Source organism: Pimephales promelas, chromosome 4 (assembly GCF_988280905.1).
Source record: "Pimephales promelas chromosome 4, fPimPro1.hap1.1, whole genome shotgun sequence".
Lineage (NCBI taxonomy): Eukaryota > Metazoa > Chordata > Actinopteri > Cypriniformes > Leuciscidae > Pimephales > Pimephales promelas.
The window spans coordinates 18,624,849-18,645,887 of record NC_142772.1 but is presented as its reverse complement, the minus strand read 5'-3'; the positions used below and the strand labels follow the sequence as shown (position 1 = coordinate 18,645,887).

At 37.3% G+C, this 21,039-nt stretch overlaps 1 protein-coding gene across 1 annotated transcript in view; it reads left to right on the top strand.

Annotated features, from left to right (window-relative positions):
- Nucleotides 1-21,039, top strand: part of notch1b (notch receptor 1b) — a 59,335-nt gene that overhangs the window by 20,717 nt on the left and 17,579 nt on the right. Inside the window, exons 3-17 of the mRNA XM_039661785.2 lie at nt 957-1,219; nt 1,329-1,667; nt 5,175-5,297; nt 5,490-5,723; nt 8,032-8,187; nt 8,348-8,533; nt 8,817-8,930; nt 11,710-11,823; nt 12,619-12,852; nt 12,947-13,057; nt 15,975-16,167; nt 16,879-17,024; nt 17,114-17,227; nt 18,908-19,027; nt 19,113-19,265. Of these exons, the coding sequence (XP_039517719.2) occupies nt 957-1,219; nt 1,329-1,667; nt 5,175-5,297; nt 5,490-5,723; nt 8,032-8,187; nt 8,348-8,533; nt 8,817-8,930; nt 11,710-11,823; nt 12,619-12,852; nt 12,947-13,057; nt 15,975-16,167; nt 16,879-17,024; nt 17,114-17,227; nt 18,908-19,027; nt 19,113-19,265 (2,600 nt within the window). The remainder of the gene's footprint in view (nt 1-956; nt 1,220-1,328; nt 1,668-5,174; nt 5,298-5,489; nt 5,724-8,031; nt 8,188-8,347; nt 8,534-8,816; nt 8,931-11,709; nt 11,824-12,618; nt 12,853-12,946; nt 13,058-15,974; nt 16,168-16,878; nt 17,025-17,113; nt 17,228-18,907; nt 19,028-19,112; nt 19,266-21,039) is intronic.

Genomic DNA, 21,039 nt, shown 5'->3' with positions numbered 1-21,039 from the left:
TATTCAAAATAATTTTGTCTAAATTATTTAAAAACTAACATCAATATTGATGCTACAAGTGAATTTAGGCACCATGGCATTATAATGTACAGATTCAGAATCAAAATGAATCATTTTTAAACTTAAATTATTCATATTTTTACAGATCATCTTTAGGCAAGCGTAATGGAAAAAGTAATCTAAATAAGTGAAAATAACTGCAGCAATAATGAGAAAGCACAATTAAATATTCAACACTGTATTTTTTTTTTTTAAACTAATATTTCCAATTCCACACCAGTAATTTTATGACAGTTCAGTGGTGGATAAGTAAATAAAAGCCAGTGAAACGTCTGTGCTTCTTTTCCATTGTTTTTATATATAAACATGCACTGGATGTATGTGTTTGACTGTTGCACTCTAGAAGGTCAGCTTTTAAAAACCTCTCTAGTTCTTGCGTTTTTTCCATTCCACCACCCTGCATTTCAAGTTTTTAAAAGCAAAGACATACTCTGTTTAAATGGCCCCTTAAAGCTGTTTTGTGTAATAGTTTTGATGTTAAAATGCTATCCCAGTTTACTATGCAACTAGTTGGAAGCTATTTGTAGGATGATTCCAATAAAAAGTTATTTTTCTGTTTTTATGAGCATCTTGACAATTCTTGTTGCATCTTGTTGCGATTTGTTAAAAGATACTTTGTAAAACCTTTATAAGTTAAAAAATGTTGAGGTTTCAAATCATTGAATCAATTGATTTAAGAGACCTACTAATGTCCAGTTCTGTCAATATTCTTTTTCAACAAGTTTTTTTTACTCCAAACTGTAAAGCTTTAATGTTTGGTAATTAGTTATCTCAATTTACACTGACACTTTATGCCGTACGAGGCTAAAGCCAATGAAAGTGCCCTAATGACTACAAAGCTCAAAACTTATACTGAATTCAGTTTAAACTAATTATGTTTTCTTTACAATCTCCAGGTGTCTCGATCCTTATGCTGGCTCAGGGTGCCAGTTCCGCAACCCTTGCTCCCTCTCCCCATGCAGAAATGGTGGCGTGTGCCATTTGATTACTTCTGCCAACAAGGTGGACTTTGTCTGCAACTGCACCCTGGGCTACACGGACCGACTGTGCCTCACTCCCACCAATAACGTGTGCCTTAGCGCCCCGTGCCGAAACGGAGGCACGTGTGAACTCACCAGCATCTACAATTACAAGTGTAAATGCCCACCAGGTTGGTCAGGTGAGACCACAATCCAGTTTTAAATAAGTCATTTTAGAAATATAAACTAAAATCTCAAACCCAGACAGTGCAGAGCATATTCTGACCTTTAAACGCTCTTTTTCACTAGGTAAAAACTGCCAGCAAGCTGATCCTTGTGCCTCAAATCCTTGTGCCAATGGCGGTCAGTGTAGTCCCTTTGATTTTGACTACCTCTGCCACTGCACACCCTTCTTCTCAGGCCAAACCTGCAAACAAGACGTCAATGAGTGTGCACAGAGTCCCTCTCCTTGCAAGAACGGTGGCGTGTGTGAGAACGAGGTGGGCACGTATCGCTGCAACTGCCCTGCGGAGTACACCGGGAAACACTGCGAGACCCTCTATCAGCCCTGTAACCCCTCACCATGCTATCACGGGGGCACCTGCGTACAGAAGGGAGAGACGAGCTACGAATGCTCCTGTTTGCCAGGTAGGCATCCTGATTTCTTTCATAACCATTACTATTAGTTACAAGTGATAGCATTGAACTGTTCATGCTACATATGCTTCACCCAAAATGGCAAAGCAAAAGGAACTAGGCTAGTTCAGTTTCCTTTCTGACTAACAAAATAATAAGAGTCCATCTTTCCATCTTTTGATGAAATTCTTTTTCTCAATGTTTATGTACTTTCTCTAAAATCATTTAGTGAAAGAGTAAATCTAGTTCAAATTGAAATTCCTAAATATTATTACCCCAATCAACAAAACCTCTACCAATTACATACAATATAGCAGTAAAATAAAATGCCTGGCAAAATAATAGGCAAAATAGATGCACGATATATCGGCCACTAAATCAGTATCGGCCGATATATGTTCATTTTTAATGTTATCGTTATTGGCCTGATAAGAACATTTTTACAGACGATAAATAATGATTATTTCCTTCAGCTGAAACACATCAGATGCACACTGTTTGCCATGATGGTTATGAACTGCTTGAAATATGAATGGAGTGCAATATGTGCAGCGCAAATCTGTCATATTGGCTATATGAAATTATAGACATAATGTATAATTTTGTGCTTAGAACAAGGATTTTAATTGTGAGACTTTCGTTTTTTTGTAATCAGGCAAAATATTTATAAAAATGTGGATTTAGATTTCTTGGGGCAACGGTTATCGGCTTTCAAATATAAAGAATTATTGGTATCGGCCACAATGTTCATATTTGGTGCATTCCTACAAAATAAATAAATGAATCAACCGAATAGTATATCAAAACACAAACATATACCGGTAGTTTAAAAATAAATAATAAAACTAAATGAATATAAAAAACGTAAATATGTAAATTTCTTTTAAATTTAAAATTACGTAAATAAAAAATACAGTTACAATGCAGTTTGGCATTGTGACAGAAAGTAATGATAGAGATGCACCCATTACAATTTTCTTGTTCGATTCCGATTTCCGATTTTTCAGAGTTTCCGATTTTTCTAGCCTACTCCAATTCTTGTTAAAACAGAACAGATATGCAAATTCTGTGCATTTTGGGGCACTTTTTGTGTGAAATTTAGGGCTGTATTCAACCAAAGAAATCCTTAGTCGACCAAAGTCGAGTCCTGCGCAACGATTAGTCGACTAAAAAAAAAAAAAAAAAAAAAACGTGATGTTTTGATTAAACATTTTTTAAACAATTGTCATTGAGCATTTATAAAACAACAACGAAAAACATCACAAATAAATAAAACTATAATAATAATAAAATTCTTTGAAAATTAAGTGATTTTTTGCAAAAAGTGAAGAGCTCTGTCCTAGGTCTATAGTAACAGTCACAATCGCGCACCTGACCACACCACACGCTGCAAAAAAAATATAACTGCTAGCTGCCACATAATAACGGTAACGGAAAAAAAAAATGCGTGTGAAATGGCGGTAATTCACAAGGTTTCCTACATGTGCGTTCCGTGTGCACGTGTGATGTTGCGCAATGTTAATCATGCGGTGCCAAAGTGCATTTAATCGGCATAAAATCGGCATATGTCAGACTGACCAGCCAATCGCCGATCATGACCGTTCATGTGAAAATTGTCCGATTCCGATTGAATTGCCACATGACATGGAAACAAATAAAAAAAAAACTTTAAAATAATTGCAATATTCACAGTGTTGCCTTATTTTATATGGCCAGCTGAATCACCATGAATATATTGTGAATATTTGATATATTGCCTGGGTCTAATACTTATGTGATTATGTATTTAGCAGACTTGTTCTATCATATACCCCTTCCTGGCTTAACAGCTGTTTATCATGGTACCAATTCAAAGCCACAATGTCTTAAATACCCCTCCTGATTATAGGGTATATGGCTTAAATCTTGAATCTTTTTAATAACAATGAAGGCTTTAACTGACATTAGTTGCATAACAAATGAGTTCATTAAATGACGAATCAATGGCAGCCTCTTTGATCACTCAGAGGAAATCCACTCAGCTTATTTTGACTCACAAGTGTCCTGTTGACGACATCAGTTCCAGTGGCAAGACAAATGATATCAGCCTTCTATCCGGGTCAACACTGAAGGTAGAGATTTTAGATGAGCTCAGTGAGTTTGCAATAACAACGCAGTATCGGTGTTTCCCACAACTTTGGAAAATGGGATAGGCTACGTTTTCCAGCTTGCCCTTCTCTCAGCCTCATTTAATCCCAGTCATAGTCATAGTATCTGCACTTCCACTGCAGCTCTGTGTGTGTGTGTATGTGTGAACAGGCCGGCAGGAAAATATTTGCGCTTATCGTGAGGAAATGTCTGAACGGCAACATCCTTATGCTGGTGTCCTTAGCCTAGAGTCAGCGTTGGGAGAATGAGTGTGTGTGTGTGTGTGCTTGTCTCCTGTCACTACTCTGGACCTGAATGGAACTCATATAACGTCAGACAAACATAACATAAACCTCAGCTGTGAGGAAACATAAAGAAATTTCTCACTTTTTTAATCCATGCATTCATGGGTTTTGAAAAAGGAATTAATTTTTTATAATGTGATGATCAGTTATTAAATATATCCTAACTATAGTTTTTTGAGTTAAATCATAGGAAATTGTGGTTAGAGTCGGTTAAGTCGTTGTCGTTGGTGCCTCTAACAGAGCCCTGGTACTGCCAGCCTTCTCAGAAAAGGAAGACTGTTGACCGCAACAACAGTAACGACTGTTTTCGAATGTAATAGGGAGTTTCACAACATTTTATCCCTCTGTTTATACTGGGAAACAATCAAATTTTCATGTTTGCGTTAAAGGATCTGTGCTGTGCAATCTGATATAAATATTTAGGTCTTTGCAAGGCAACATGAATTCTGTCAGAAAACAGTTGCTCAAATATTTATCCATGTCTTGTATATTTAAATATGTGGGTCAAATGTTTAGTGGTGATTTTTTAATTCACTCTGCTCGCTATGTTCACGTGTTTTGGATGATACTGTGAAGAGCAAAAAACTCTGACATTCTAAATATGTTCCAACTTTCATATGTGGAAGCAAATTGTATAGGTACTGTTTCATTCAAAACTTTGTGTTTGGTAAGATACAATTTTTTTTAATGTTTTTGAAAGAAGTCTCTTATGCTCAGCAAGGCTGAATTTATTTGATCATAAAACAGTAATATTGTAAAATATTACTGCTATTTTGGTTACACTTAATTTTAAGGTGTCCTTGTTACAATGCAACTGTACATTTAGGTATTGAGTAATATTATAATTATATATTATGTACTTACTAAAGGATTAGGGTTTTGTTTAGGGTTAGTTGAATGTAATGATTCATAATTACTACCGTAAGTACATGTAACAAGGACACTGCAAATAAAGTGTTACCACTGTTTTCTACTACGATGAATATGGTCAGTGCCTGATATGGGCATGTAAACAATCTGGTTGCTTCTGGCTTTTAAAACTAGATTTTTAAGAATATTTTTGATGAAATCGCTTCTTTCTTTCTAGGCTTTAGTGGTCAGAACTGCGAGGAGAACATTGATGACTGTCCAGACCATCGCTGCCTTAACGGAGGGACGTGTGTGGATGGAGTGAACACCTACAATTGCCAATGCAAGCCAGAGTGGACAGGTACCAACTGCCCACTCAAACCCTACACTTCATTTACAGCTAGACACAAAGCCATTTTTGAACCAGTAATGCGAACAAGGTTTCATTGGGTAAAATCTCTTTTTTATTGGAGTTTTATCTGTTTTTGAAAGGTACATGCTGTATTTTGCAGTGAAATTAACGGCTCTATATATTGATATATTAATTTCTCAGGTCAGTTCTGTACCGAAGACGTCAACGAGTGCGATTTGATGCCCAATTCCTGCCAGAACGGTGGTACATGCTTGAACACCCTGGGTGGATACAACTGTGTGTGTGTAAACGGCTGGACAGGGGATGACTGCAGCGAGAACATCGATGACTGCGCAGATGCTGCCTGCTACGTAGGAGCCACATGTCATGATCGGGTGGCCTCCTTCCTCTGTGAATGTCCTCACGGGCGAACAGGTGTGCATAGTTTTTCACACATGCAACTGAATCTTGGTTTGAGGCACTCATTTATTTTATTGGAGCATTAGCTTTATGGTAGCTTTGAACACAGGCACTGAAGATAATTAAATTTGACCCTATTTTTAGTTTAATGGACCACTTATTTTACTAAGTTTACCACTTATTTTACTAAGAAGTTTATCATGTGTCATGACATTATTTGACATTTATTTTACAGTGTTCATGTTACACATCTTACATGTAGTTATAGTAATTTACTATAAATTGTGCATAATTGCATGCAACTAACCTAAACCACACCTTAATCCTATTCAGGGTTTTGGCATTAACACTCGCCAAATGTGTGTGGATTTCAGCAGTGGCATGTAACGCAGTCACTGCTACTAGCCACTTTGGCAGGTTGAATTATATATATATATAATATATGTTTCAATTGTAGTCTTTTAAAAATCATCTGAAATTAAAAAACTAAGTGCAATACAGTGTTGTCAAAAATATTGATTTTTCGATAAATATCGATACCGAAATATCTGAAATGCTTCCAATACTCATTTTCCACAGAATTGATACATGATACCACTTGCACTTTCTCATCTTTCTCATATTTTGCATAATTTAACTCATTCCTGCAGATTTTGTGCTCACATCCAAAATTCGCACACATAAAGAAAGAAAATGCATGTGTAACAGTATAATGGATCTCTCCGTCAGGTCTTAAAGGAACACTTTGCTGGAATTCCATTTTTGTCATACAGTGACCCCTAGAGTCGCCGTGGAGTACTTTTATGTAACGTTACTGTCGTAAATACCACTCATTCAGAGCTGACATGGCGTGATGTGTTACATAGTATACAATAGTACATTGTGTTTAATTTGTCATTTAATGAGATCTAGACAGCCACCATTCAACCCGAAAGAAGTCATATAACCATTTCAATAACTACAGTACGAAGCTGTTCAGTTAAGCTAAAAAAACTGCATAGTGTCCCTTTAAAGTGACAGCAGCCTAATATTAGCCTAGAAATCTAGACGCACCCTTGTGGCAGCAAAAATTATTTTGCAGCAAAGTGTGGTCTAGCAACTCTCCATAGACGTTTGAGCTGGAAAACCCCAACTCTGGTAGGGCCAATCACATCGTGTATAGAGTCGGAGGGCGGGCTTAACATGATGACAGAGTTGCGACGGTCAGAGCAAGCTCGGACATATTCGGTTTGAAGTCGTTCATCCTCGAATGCGGCCGGCGCCGCGCGCGCTGTTACAAAAAAGCTGTGGCGAAATGATCAACTTGTCACATTTGCCGCGCTCGCCTCGTGCTGTCGCGTCGAGTATAAAGGCTTTACTCTGTGTCAGAGCGCTCTGATCGTTATAGGTGCACGGACCTCTCCCGAATCATCTCCACCACCCCAAAGCACCACTAATCCGCCTCCGTTTCCCTCGTAAGCTGATATTATTTAAACATTCTCTATGATATTATTTTTTTAATGACACACTGTCTCTTTCTCTCTCATAAACACACAAACACACACATACTGTCTCTTTCTCTCTCACACATATGTTGGCTAGTTATAAACTCTTTAGACTTTTAATGATTAGTGTTTTATTTTTAAAGTTTGTGGGTCGTATATACGTATATAATATATATATAAAAAAATCCCTTATTTTGGGGATGGATTCCGGGAAATCTCCCTTATTTTCAATGTTCAATGTTGACAGCTGGACTGGAAAAGTTTAAAAGTTTAAATTAAAAGTTTAATACATCAACTTGCTCCGCTGAGTACGTCACCGTCTTTGTTGCTCTGATTGGCTTTAGCGCTATCCAATTGCGTGCAGAGAGAATTTGAAAGACAACTGTTTATCCCGCCCCTCGGATTGAGCCCTGTCAATGAAGAGTTTCCAGACCTAACATCTTGATGTAGGTCTGGCATGCCAGGCTAGCCTAATATACCTGCTGCCAAATTATTAGATACTAATGGTATTGATGTCAAAATTGTGGCCAGTGAAAATGCTGAGTAGCTAGTAACTTTAGAAAGCCACTAGCCACAGTGGATGGTGAGCAAAAAAGTTAATGCCAAGCCCAGATCATAACCCTATAGTCAGTACATGTATTTAATTATTATTACTAAGTACTTAAATGAATAATTATACTGTAACACGGACACCTTATAATAAAGTGTAACCAACATTTGTTTTGATTTTATGAGGTCTTTAAAACCTGCCATGCTGTTTAAATAGCAGACATTCACTCGTTTTTATTGTCATACATTTCTGTACAAGCTAATTTGCATTGTGTGTATCGATGTCTTAGGTCTTCTGTGTCACCTGAATGATGCTTGCATTAGTAACCCATGTCAGAAAGGCTCAAACTGTGACACCAACCCAGTCAATGGCAAGGCCATCTGTACCTGTCCTCTGGGTTATGTTGGCCCAGCCTGTGACCAAGATGTTGACGAATGCTCTCTGGGTGAGTAATGGCTTCTTTTAAAAAAAACAACACCTGAATAAAATGAACACTTGAACAACACAACAACCACCTAGAACACCCTAGCAACCACTTAAAACAACCTGCCAATCTGAATGTATTAGTGTTGGAATGATAGATTTGTTTTGTGTCTCTTCGTTAGGTGCAAACCCTTGTGAACATGCTGGAAAGTGTATAAACACAAAAGGTTCCTTCCAGTGTAAATGTCTGCAGGGATATGTGGGAGCTCGGTGTGAACTGGACATAAACGAGTGCATGTCCAACCCATGCCAGAATGATGCTACCTGTTTGGATCAAATTGGGGGCTTCCATTGCATCTGTATGCCAGGTAATCCAAAAAAAGCTGCTGCATTTGGTTTTGGACACAGTCTATCTATATGTAAATGGTCAGTATTATTTTACCTCATACTGGTGATGTCATTACCTCACATGACCAACCTGTGATCCAATAAATAGCTTTTTTTGGCTGTAGCTCTAATGATACTGATGCCTGTCCACATAAAGCTGACATATTGTGCTTATTATAGACAAAAGAAACACTAATAGCATCGCCAAGGCAGGCTGAAATCTCTTTCTAAATCTGGAGCTAATTCCCCTATGCTAATTGGCAGGGTACGAGGGAGTCTTCTGCCAAATCAATACTGATGAGTGCTCCAGCATGCCCTGCCTCAACAATGGGAAGTGCATCGACAAGATCAACAACTACCAATGCGATTGCCCCACAGGTGAGCATACAGGGGTCAATCACCTCCCAAGACAGAACAGAGAGGAGAACACTAATCCCTGCCCTGAGGCAGGCTTACATAGCCAGGGCTAAAATGCTCCAAATAATCCATATGAAAGCTTTTTGAAAAGTTAGAATTTTTAGACAGTTTTGGCTTGAATAAGTTGATGTACAGTAGGCTACTGTAAAAAAAGTCCTAGGTATTAGTTGTTTTTTTTTTTTTAATTTTTTTTTAATTAAGCCAGTTGGTATTAAGCCAGTTATTATTGCTGTATATTGCTATATATATATATATATATTAGTATATATATATATTAGTACATTTTGCCATGGTCTGGGTTGATAAAAGGAGCAAGGACTCAAATGCTGGAACAATGGATATTTTAAAGAGGTAAAAAGAAAACAAAACTGAAAACAATAACTCCCTGTGGGGGAAAACAAGACAGGCTCTGGTAGGACTAGGAAATACTAGGGAACCTAGACAACAAACCAGCACATGACTGCAAACACAGGGAGACTAAATAGGAAAGCAAACAAAAGAGAGCAACGAGGGAAGGCAGGTGGGGCAAATAAATCAATAATCAGGTAACAAGATGGGAGGGGCTAGACAATGCACAGTGCCATGTGCTCACAACAAACAGGACTATAACAAACACATTTTGTTAACCGGGAGTGTCAAAATCTCTGCCACCAAATGAAGATATAAACCAGACAGAAGTGACAGAACTCTGACAGTAGTGTACCAGTAGCAAACATTTGAGGTGAGGCTTTTATGTACACAAGGAAATGATACAATCTGATCTCACCACCATTGAGTCTTGTCTGGTATTACATGAAGAGACAGAAAAAACAGACAATCTAAAGAAATCTACCTGCAAAGCATGCCTAGGACAAACACTGTTTCAAGGGCAAAGTGTGGTCACACCAAATATATATTTAATTTAGTTAATAGAAGTTAATTGATAAATAACATAAATGTATGACATCTATTTGAAAGCATCCTCACTTTAAAGTGCCTAAAACTTTTCACAGTACTGTTGCTTTGCAGGCCCTTTCTTCAAGCATCTTGAAAACATTGATATAAGATATAAATAAATTATTATAAAATGCTTAAAAACTTTTTTTTTGAAAATGCTAAAAAGTGCCTTAGACTTTTGCACATTACTGCATTTCACTTGTGCATTGCAAAAATCTGCTTATGACTTTTATAGTGTTCATAAGTCTATCACTGTTTTAAATTTTAATTGTTCTAAAATTATAAGTCATATATACAGTTGTGAGTATAAAACTGAATATATTCACAAAATAAGAAACTTATTTGTTATATAAAAATTTCAATATAAATTTTTTATACATTTGATATGTTTATATTAATTTAATTTTAAATAAAAAAAACAAAAAATATATTTAAAATCTTTATTAAACTGAGACATTTCACTAATTTAAATTCTAAATATATTAATATTTTCTTTCAATTAATTATTTAATGACTAGATTAAATGTCTTGAATGTTGTTCACAGTAGTTATTATTATTTTACTCTACAGTGAAACTTTGTCCATCTCCAATGATGCGAAAATAATTTAGTTGAAACGGAGGTTTATGAAAAAGGCTCTTCTTGTCGGAAACCGGTACATTTAGGATGCAGAGGAATTCATGCATAAATAAAAAGGGGTAGAGCGGAGGTACAATATTAGGCATGATGAGGTTGTGTAAGGAAAAGGGCCCTACGGGGACTATAGAGGGGTGTAGAGGAGTTTGGAAGGTGGTAAGCTGAAGAAGTGGAAGCTAGGCCTCTTCGCTGTTTCAGATGGAAATCAGAGCTCCTTTTCAGCATGCGGCGCAGGGATTCTTTTCAGCAGTTTACACACTGAATCCATAGCAACTACAATGGGCGCTTTTTGTAATGTGGCATTTTAGCGGCTCAGAAGAAATTCCAGTTTTTCTGAAGGTGCATGAGACAGAACTTGATTACAGATACCAGGGGGTCTCTGGGAATGGCATGAGCTTGTTAAGAATTTGTTATCAGGATTATCACTTTAAAACAAGATGTGTAATTCCATTTCTAAATGTGATCAGACTTACGATTTTAAACAGGCGTACAATAAACAACCCAGAAAAATCCATTAGATTTTCCAAACACCTTAAGAACGCCATAGCAACAATTTTCTTAAACAAAAAAAGATTTATTGTTGAAGAACTTCAGTTTCCAACTGTGTCCCATAAGTCTCTGCACTGATGGATTTGTAGCCATTAATGTGTTCAGACTGTATATTTGAACAGCAGACGTCTTTAGCGAGGGATTAAAATAACTGAGGGAGAAAGGACAAATGTAGGGGGTTCCTGAGCGGCAGGGTTGCTGAATAGCATTAGGTCAGGGGTTGCGTGGGGCTCTTTTGGTCAGACAGATTCAGAGAGGGGGGCAAAGGCTGGATGGGAGAATGCACATTGTGATGGAAAACTTCTACGGGACAAAGGAGGCAACCGGCATGGCTTGGCGTTCCACTGAATAGACAGTTCCTCTTTGTCTGGTGCCCTTGGTCAGGAGGCCTTGGAAGGTTTTTACCGCCAATTTACCCCCTTCTCCCCCTCTCACCGTGATGGTTTGTTGAAAAGCAGCTTGAAAACATGAGAGAAAGAGAGAGAGAGGGGTAAAGCTTGCTGCCGTGTATTAAAGAACGCTGGGTTCGTTGTATAGACGAGTGTGGAGGAATGAAGCGAGTGCAAACCGGAGGAATGATTGTAATGACCAACAACTCTTTCCTCTTACCTCCCTCTCAGGATTCTCGGGTAGCCAATGCCAGTTCGACATCGATGAGTGTGCTAGCACCCCCTGTAAAAATGGGGCCAAGTGTATTGATGGGCCCAACATGTACACTTGCCAGTGCACTGAAGGTATGAAGACACCATCTTTGAAAAGACAATTTGGTCAATATATTACAGCCGATAAATAGTGATGGTTTCTTTCAAGTGAGACATTCTGATGCACACTGTTCGCCATCATTTTTTGGAATTGCTTTAAATATGATTAGATTGCCAACATGTGCATATATGTCTTATAGGCTACAGATATAATTGTGTGCTTTTGAGAGTTTTGTTTTTGTAATCAGGCTTTCAAAATGTATATAAAAATTTGGATTTAGATTTTTTGGCCAATATATCGGTTATCGGCTTTCAAATATTAATAATTATCGGTATCGGCCAACATTTTCTTATCGGTGCATCCCTTGTTGTATTTCTGTTGTCAATCAATATATATTTTTATTTTGCTCTAAAATATTAGGTAGCACTTTATTTTACAGTCCTGTTCCACATGGACATACTTATTACAGTAATTACTATAATAACTAGTTACTTAACCCTGTAGTTACCTTATATAACCCAGTATTTTCGTAGGTAAGTACACGTACTGTAAAATAAAGTGCAACCAAATATTTGGCTATAAATTGCACTAAAAGTCATGCACTCAGAACAAAATATACAAAAGCTGTCACTGTGTAGGAAAATGTACTAATATGCACCTTTTAAGTTTATATAAGGTATAAAGATGTACCTTTTGAAATGGTACTATCCCAGTGACCGCTTTTGTATCTTTTTTCTGAAGTGTGGAAAAACATGTACATTTTAGGGCCAGAATGTGTTAAAATGCTGTCATAATAAATATAATAAATGAATCTGTTTTCTATTTAGGTTACACAGGGCAGCACTGTGAGACAGATGTAGATGAGTGTCTATCCAACCCATGTCACTATGGCACCTGTAAAGACGGCCTGGCATCCTTCACCTGTTCCTGCCGTGCAGGTTTCACGGGTCGTCTGTGTGAGATCAACATAAATGAGTGTCTCAGTCAGCCGTGCCAAAATGGAGGCACCTGCCAAGACCGTGAGAATGCCTACTTATGCATCTGCCCAAAAGGAACCGCAGGTGCCACTTTTACTGTAACAACCAAAAATGAGTACATTCCTACCTGTCAAAAGCTCTTTCGGTCATTTACTTTAATTGTGTGGTGTTTTAACAGGTGCTAACTGTGAGGTTAACCTAGATGACTGTCAGAGCAATCCATGCGATTATGGAAGGTGCATTGACAAGATAAATGGTTACGAGTGTGCCTGTGAACCAGGATACACTGGTAAGTGGTCTCAGATCATGTGCTTAATACACCAATTAACGGCAACCGTGCTGAAATATAAAAATATTAAGAACATGTGAAATAGAGTTGAATCTAATAGTTTACAAAGCAATGTCATTTCAAACCTTTATGCTTGCTTTATCTTTTGAAACATAAAGCTGTCACAGAAAAGTACCTTCACAAAAATCTTTTCTATAGTTCATAGTGGCCATGGCCTGTCAAGCTTGAGAACGGACTATATCATATAAAAGGGCATAAAAGTGGAAAGGTGTGAAAAACAGACTGAAAATGCCTACTTGTGTGTGGTGCGTGTGTGTTCCATGTATGTGGGTGAGGAAATAATGAATGTTAAAGGATAATTCTGGTATTTAACACCTTGAGTCATTTTGTAGTTTGTTTTGAATGAAATAGAGTGGTGGACTTAGAAATTTTGACGATGGGTCCTGTGTCGACTTTTTGACTTTTTTAGAATCGCCTGTGACAGCTTTAGACTGGCTGTCTATGGGCATGCACAAAAATGTCCTTAAAACAACCCTTAACGTTCATTTTCAAAACTGTGCAACTCACCGAGTGGTTGGTGGTGTTCGATGATGATTAAAAACAAATATATCGGCGCAATGTATGCTTTCAATCCGTGTTGTTTGCTATTGTGGAACTATTTATTCAGATATCTCACAACCGCATATAAACTTCCACTCGATATTTGAGTCTGAAGCGTTAGCACACTCCCGACCACTTGATGGCGACAACCAGGACGCTGTACGGAACACGGTGTCTAGCGCACCGTAAAAAAAGTCACGCTAGCCTTCTGAGAGACGGAGAACCGAGCAAAAAGACTACAACCAAATGTAAACAGACCCCTTTCCTTTTCCATTAGCTAGCGCAGTAATATCAACGAGCACTGAGTCCTCCAGCAGACATCAATGCGATTTAAAAAAATGACAAATAAAACACGACAGAAACGGTATTTCGCTACGCTACTTGTTTCAGAACATCAACGAACACCACCAACCACTCGGTGAGTTGCACAGTTTTGAAAATGAACGTTAAAGGGTTAGTTCACCCAAAAATGAAAATTAAGTCATTAATTACTCACCCCCATGCTGTACCAACCCCGTAAGACCTTCGTTCATCTTCGGAACACAAATGAAGATATTTTTGATTAAATTTGAGAGCTGTATCACTACCACATAGGCTCCTAAGGGAATGACACTTGACGGCCCAGAAAGTCAATGTAGAAAATGTTTAAATATTCCATGTGACTACAGTGGCTCAACTATAAGTTTATCAAGCGACAAGAATACTTTTTGTGCGAAAAAACAAACAAAAATAACGACTTTATTCGACTGTTCCTTTTCTTCCTTGTTGGCCTGAAACGAGACTTCAAGAGATTTCCACGACGCATGCGCGTCAGGAATAGTCGAATAAAGTCGTTATTTTTGTGTTTTTTCGCACAAAAAGTATTCTCGTCGCTTGATAAACTTATAGTTGAGCCACTGTAGTCACATGAAATATTTAAACATTTTCTTCATTGACTTTCTGGGCCGTCAAGTGTCATTCCCTTAGGAGCCTATGTGGTAGTTATACAGCTCTCAAATTTAATAAAAAATATCTTCATTTGTGCTCCGAAGACGAACGAAGGTCTTACGGGGTTGGTACAGCATGGGGGTGAGTAATTAATGACTTAATTTTCATTTTTGGGTGAACTAACCCTTTAAGGGTTGTTTTATGGACATGTTTGTGCATGCCCATAGACAGCCAGTCTAAAGCTGTAACAGGCGATTCTAAAAAAGTCAAAAAGTCGAGACAGGACCCATTGTCAAAATTTCTAAGTCCAGCACTCTATTTCATTCAAAACAAACTACAAAATAGATTCAAGGTGTTAAATACTGGAATTATCCTTTAAATTACTGTTAAATAATTAAAGCTAACAATTACAAATCACAGTTGATCTTTTATTTTAAAATTAAAGAAAGAGATCTATGTGGAAACAGCTAAGTTATGTTTTGCTTACTGAAAGAGAGAGAAGAAACAAGATGTACCTTTTCACAACTTTGGGTTTGCTAACACCTGATTGGCTGACATGAGGCTGATGGGGCTTTGGAAAGAGGATGTGTGGTCTAGTGTGAAGTTTAGCAGAGCAAATGGAGAACTTTTTGCTAAAGTCATTTTTATTTTGTTTTCTTGTATTCCTACTAGAATTTCATTTGAGATCTAAACAATGTCTCAAACTGTGCTCTGATTTGCCAAGATAAGTGATTTCAGTATGAACTCAAACATCAAATTCTTCCTATTATTTTTATTTTATTTTAAGTTGGTGCTTAAATGAAACATACTCCACCCTGTCTTTTTGAGTTTTGGAAAAGTATGTGGTGAAAAGGCAGTCAAGGTGGTATACTGAGCTCAGGTCTTTATCAGTGTAGAAGAGATGGGGAGTCAACAAAGAGTTCAACAGGTGAGACAGGCAACAAAGCAGGGTGGGGAGAGACAGCTGGCCAGCGAGCAGACACTCGGCCCGGGCCGCGGTGTTGGCTTACAGTCTCGCCCAATCCCCCGCCTGCCGAGCAAACACGCAAGCCAGCCCGCTCCCCCATTCAGCCAGAGATCTCCAGGACATCTGGGAGTTTGAAAGGAGAAAAGACTTGCAAAAGATTTGTGAAAGTCGATCTTTTAAAAGGGGGAAGTTGGCCATTGCTTTAAAGACAAGTGACAAATGAAACCTCTGCCTTTATGCTGGGCATTGCGTTCGGTGAATAGTGGTGCTGCCTGAAGTGGAGTCTAAAAGCTAGACCTTAAGCCTAGGATTTCAAGAGAAACAAGGAATGGCCTAATGAATGCTGTCGATTCAGAAGTTATTTTGACGACCAAATGACATGTGACACTAACCATTTTCACAATTCTTTCTTTTTTTTTGTAGGGAAAATGTGTAACATCAATATTGATGAATGTGCCATCAACCCCTGTCACAATGGTGGAACCTGTATTGATGGAGTCAATGGCTTCAAATGTCTGTGCAGAGAGGGGTATCACGACACTACCTGCCAATCACAGCTCAACGAATGCCTTAGCAACCCCTGTATCCATGGACACTGTGAAGACAAAGTCAATGGGTTTGTATTATTTACATACTGTACCATTCAAACGTTTTGTGTCAGTAATATTTTTAGAAAGAAATGTTTACTTTTATTCAGGAAGGATGCATTCAATTGATCAAAAGTTATAGTATAATGTGTAGTTATAATGTTACAAAAGAATTTGAATAAATTATGTTTTTGATTCCCGAACAGCATTTCTGAAGGGTCATGTGACACTGAGTAATGATGCTAAAAATTCAGCTTGACATCACAGGAATAAATTACATTTTAAAATATATTAAAATAGAATACAGTTGTTTTAAATTGGGATTCATTTTGACAATATTAATGTTTTGCTGTATTTTTGATCGAATACGTTTTGATCGTTTTGGTCTTGTTGAGGATAAGAGACTTCTTTCAAAAATGTTAAACATTTTACTGACCCCAAACCTTTGAAAGGTAGTATATCAAATCATGTATAAGCAGCTAAAAGTTGCACAAATCATAGGTTTTTATTACCCCTACTAAACAACGTCTCACAACCTTGCCTGAAAAACCAAGACATACCAGTTGTTTTTGCATTATGACCAAGATGGCTTACTGGGTCAAACCCTGCTAAAAAAACAAAGATATTTGTTTTTCAAGCATTTGAAAAAAAAAATAAAAAAATCAGCAGTGAAAGATAACTGGTCCAGATCTGTAACAAAAAAATAGCCAAATGTAAAATTCAGATCTTGTTTCTTACAGATATAACTGTATTTGTGACTCGGGATGGAGTGGTGCCAACTGTGACATCAACAACAATGAGTGCGAGTCCAACCCCTGTATGAATGGAGGCACCTGTAAGGACATGACCAGTGGCTACGTCTGCTCATGCCGTGCCGGCTTCAGTGGTTCGTATCATTCATTCTGCTAATGTACTGTAACTATGTCGGATGCCCTTTGACCCCCATATCAAACTCTTTCTAACATTTGATTATAGGTCCCAACTGCCAAACTAATATCAATGAATGCGCCTCCAACCCTTGCTTGAATCAAGGGACCTGTATTGATGACGTGGCCGGATATAAATGCAACTGTTTGCTGCCTTACACTGGTATGAGTTTAGTTTTATCTTGATCATTTTCTCAGGCTGTTTAGCTGTTTAAACTCTAAACTGTTTTTGTGAACCCCTGGGAGTTCAGATGTTGATTAAAAATGAACAATTAATTAAGTTAATTAATAATTAACTAATTATTAATTACGTTTTAATAAAAATGTTTAATGAATATATATATATATATATATATATATATTTAAACAAAATAAAATAAAATATTATATTTATTTATTATATAATAATATAATAATAAAACATTATATTTATATATTATATAATATATTTAAACAAAATAAAAAATAAAATAAAATATGATATAAACAAATACTTTTTAGTTTAACTGTATGTCATGTGACCCCACATTAGAGAACATGCAAATGTATTGTTTAATTATTGAAATATAACATCAAATCTCAGGGGGTACTGGGGGATGCAAATAAATATTTTACATCAAAATCACTGATTTATATTGTTTTTTAAAGTACTGACAAATATTGAAAAAATAATAAAATAAATTGAAACATCAAAAAAAAAAATATCTGGTTATATATTTAAAAAGATATTGCCCCTTAAAACCCCCATGATATCTTGATCTTGATCCCCCATGATAACAATTAGCTTTTTTTCCTGTGTTGATGTATTTCCTTTTGAAACAGGAAGTTTGAGTGGGCTATTTACTTCTTTTACTTTAACAGCCAATAGCCTTTAGTTTAAGACCCAGCTGTGATCAGTGATTTGCTATTGAGAAGGGGATATTTTAGAAGATTATAAAAATATTTTATGAAACAAAAAGTGTGCAAGATGATTCATACATATTTGTAATCCATTTTCTTGAGGTGAACATACATTTTAATACATTTAAATAAACCTTTTAAGACTTTAAAGCTAAAAAACAAACAATTTTTCATAAAAAAAAGAGTTATTAATTAATTAAAAGTGTGGAAAACTAAAAAGTTCACCAATAACTTTTTGTTTGTTATACTATACTTATCTTTAACTGATGTGTAGTTTGTAGCTTGTGAAGATACAATTTCAATGTCAGGAACAATAAAACTGTTTTTCACCCCCCATCGCTCTAGTCCTTGTTTGTTGACAATGGCCCCTCAATGAGCCTTACAAGTATCTCTGTTGACAATACAGGAAAATGTGATTTCAGCAGATGATACATTCTTTCCTCTCTCTGTGTTATTTGACAAAACAGAAAATGATGTTCTGCCTCTGGAACAGAAATTATATTAATTCCCAGTGAGTTTCTTTTTTGGAAAAATCCACACAGCATCATATCAAGAATAACAAGAATCTGTTCGTACCAGGGTGGGAACAGTAGCCTGTCAAGTTTCCTGTTTGCCCTACTTCCTCTCTCACAGAAACGCAAATGGCCAGACAATGGCAGGAAAACCTGCTGGCTTCCTGCAGGGTCCGGCCGTCGTGGAAACAGATAGGCCAAATGTGCTTTGCTTTGCTAGGACTGACAGGCTAATCTCCAACAGAGAAAAGAGGAGTCGAGACAGAACCTGTGCTGAAACGTAGTGTCACTCTCTAAATTTAGGCCTCCTAAACGGAAGAACGTCACCTCCTAAATGCAAAAAGAAAACACCTTGAAAGACAGATTTATGCTTTGAAAAACAACATAGGAAGGTTTTATAATGCTTTGTATTTTGATATTTTAATTTCCAGGTGAGAACTGTGAGACCCTGTTGGCCCCGTGCAGCCCTAAACCTTGTAAGAATGGAGGTGTATGCAAGGAGTCTGAAGACTACGAGAGCTTCTCTTGTGTGTGCCCTGAGGGATGGCAAGGTACAAACTTCACTAACAGGAAACTCTGTCCTAGCATCAATACTATGCATAACTGTATTCATATTTTGCGCTCTCCTTCTTGTAGGCCAAACGTGTGAGGTGGACATTAACGAATGTGTCAAAAACCCTTGTCAAAACGACGCCATCTGTCAAAACTCTATTGGCAGCTACAAATGCAGTTGCAAATCTGGCTACACTGGCCGCAACTGTGAGACGGACATTGACGACTGCAAGCCCAGTTAGTGCCTTGTTTCATCCTTATTTCGATCTAGTGCAGGGGTGTCTAGCTCAGATTCCTGGAGGGCCACTTCTCCAATACTAATTAACACTAGAAGTGCCAGAATTCCAAAACTACTAGAACGGTCACAAACGGTCATTTTGACCGTTAGATTCAAAACAGTGTTGACGAATAATTTTCGTAAAGAAGACGAGAACTAAATAAAAACTAGTTTTGAATGACAAAAACTATGACGAAAATGTTTGATAGTGACGATTTGCGAAGCGGTCAATAGGCTAATAAAAATAGGACTAGCAGAACTAGTGAACAGCCCATGCAGCAAAACAAACAGCGCAGGACAGGGCAGCGGAGCTCACCAGGATCATCCGACATGAATGGAACATCTGGATCCGCCGTGTCTGATGATAGCAGCCGTCTCTTTTTTCCTTGATGTGGACTCTTACTCTGAATCACTCTCTGATGAGGAGGAAATGTTAACTTGCACCCAGGAAACGTCGCTGTCACTTTCCACCTCCGATTGTTCCTCTGCATCCGAATCATCACTCGTCAAGTTCTGAAGCATCTCCAGGGCCATGTTCCTCCTCATTCGCTCATTCATTTTAGACATTTTAGCCTTGCAATATAGGCTATATAGCCTATAGATAACGTAAGTATTATAGATAACTGTAGTCCGGTTTTATTTGCTTATTTCTGATCAACAACTAATGTAGAAATTATTATATAGCAAACACTGCCACAGAGGTGACCGGACGGACCTTTCTGTTGACAGTTGAGAGAGAACACGATCAACCGCGGGATATTTAACAAAAAAATACCGCAAAATTCAGTGCGGTCAATATGACCATCTATGGCCGAAATAGGTAGATATGTTCATTTTTTTTTTTTTTTTTTTTTTTGCCTTAAGTTTACGTAACTTAATTTATATGAAAAGCATTTTAAATGAAAATACAGACAATTTTAGGAAAAGTCAGGTACCAGCAGGATTTTGTTATTTTTTTCAACAAAGTTATTGTAGATATAAAATTCAAAACGGTCAAAATGACCGTTGTGGCCGTTCTAGTGTTAAACACCTGAATCAGGTAATCACGGTCTTCAGGATTACTAGAACTTCAGGTGTTTTGGAGCTAGTTGGGACTACATTTCGCAGTGCAGTGGCCCTTCAGGAACGGAGTTTGACACGTGATCTAGTTTATAATGTCATGGGGACACTTATTATTCTAAAAGGAGTAGTTCACTTTAAAAAAAAAAAACTTTATAATTTACTCACCCCCATGTCATCCAAGATATCCATGTCATTCTCTCTTCAGTCGAAAAGAAATTAAGGTTTTTGATGAAAACATTCCAGGATTTTTCTCCATATAATGGACTTCAATGGGAACCAAATGGTTCAAGGCCCAAAAGACGCTTTCAGTGCAGCTTTAAAGGGCTTTAAACGATTTCAGACAATGAATAAGGGTCTTATCAAGCGAAACAATCGTTCATTTAAAAAAACAAAACAAATAAAGTTTATTTTTTTTATAAGCTCAAATGGTCACCTTGCTATGTCATCAAAATATGTTCATCAAAATAAACGAATCTTTTCCTGAGTCAACTCGTTCATTTCGTTCGTTGAATGAACCAAATGACACGTAAAAAGATTCTTTCATTTTGATGAACGAGTTCGAACAGGAGAGTCACGAACGCTCATCACAAAACAGAGCAAGGCGACCATTTGAGCTTATAAAACTTAAACTTTGTTATTTTTTTTTTTAAATGAGCGATCGTTTCGCTTGAT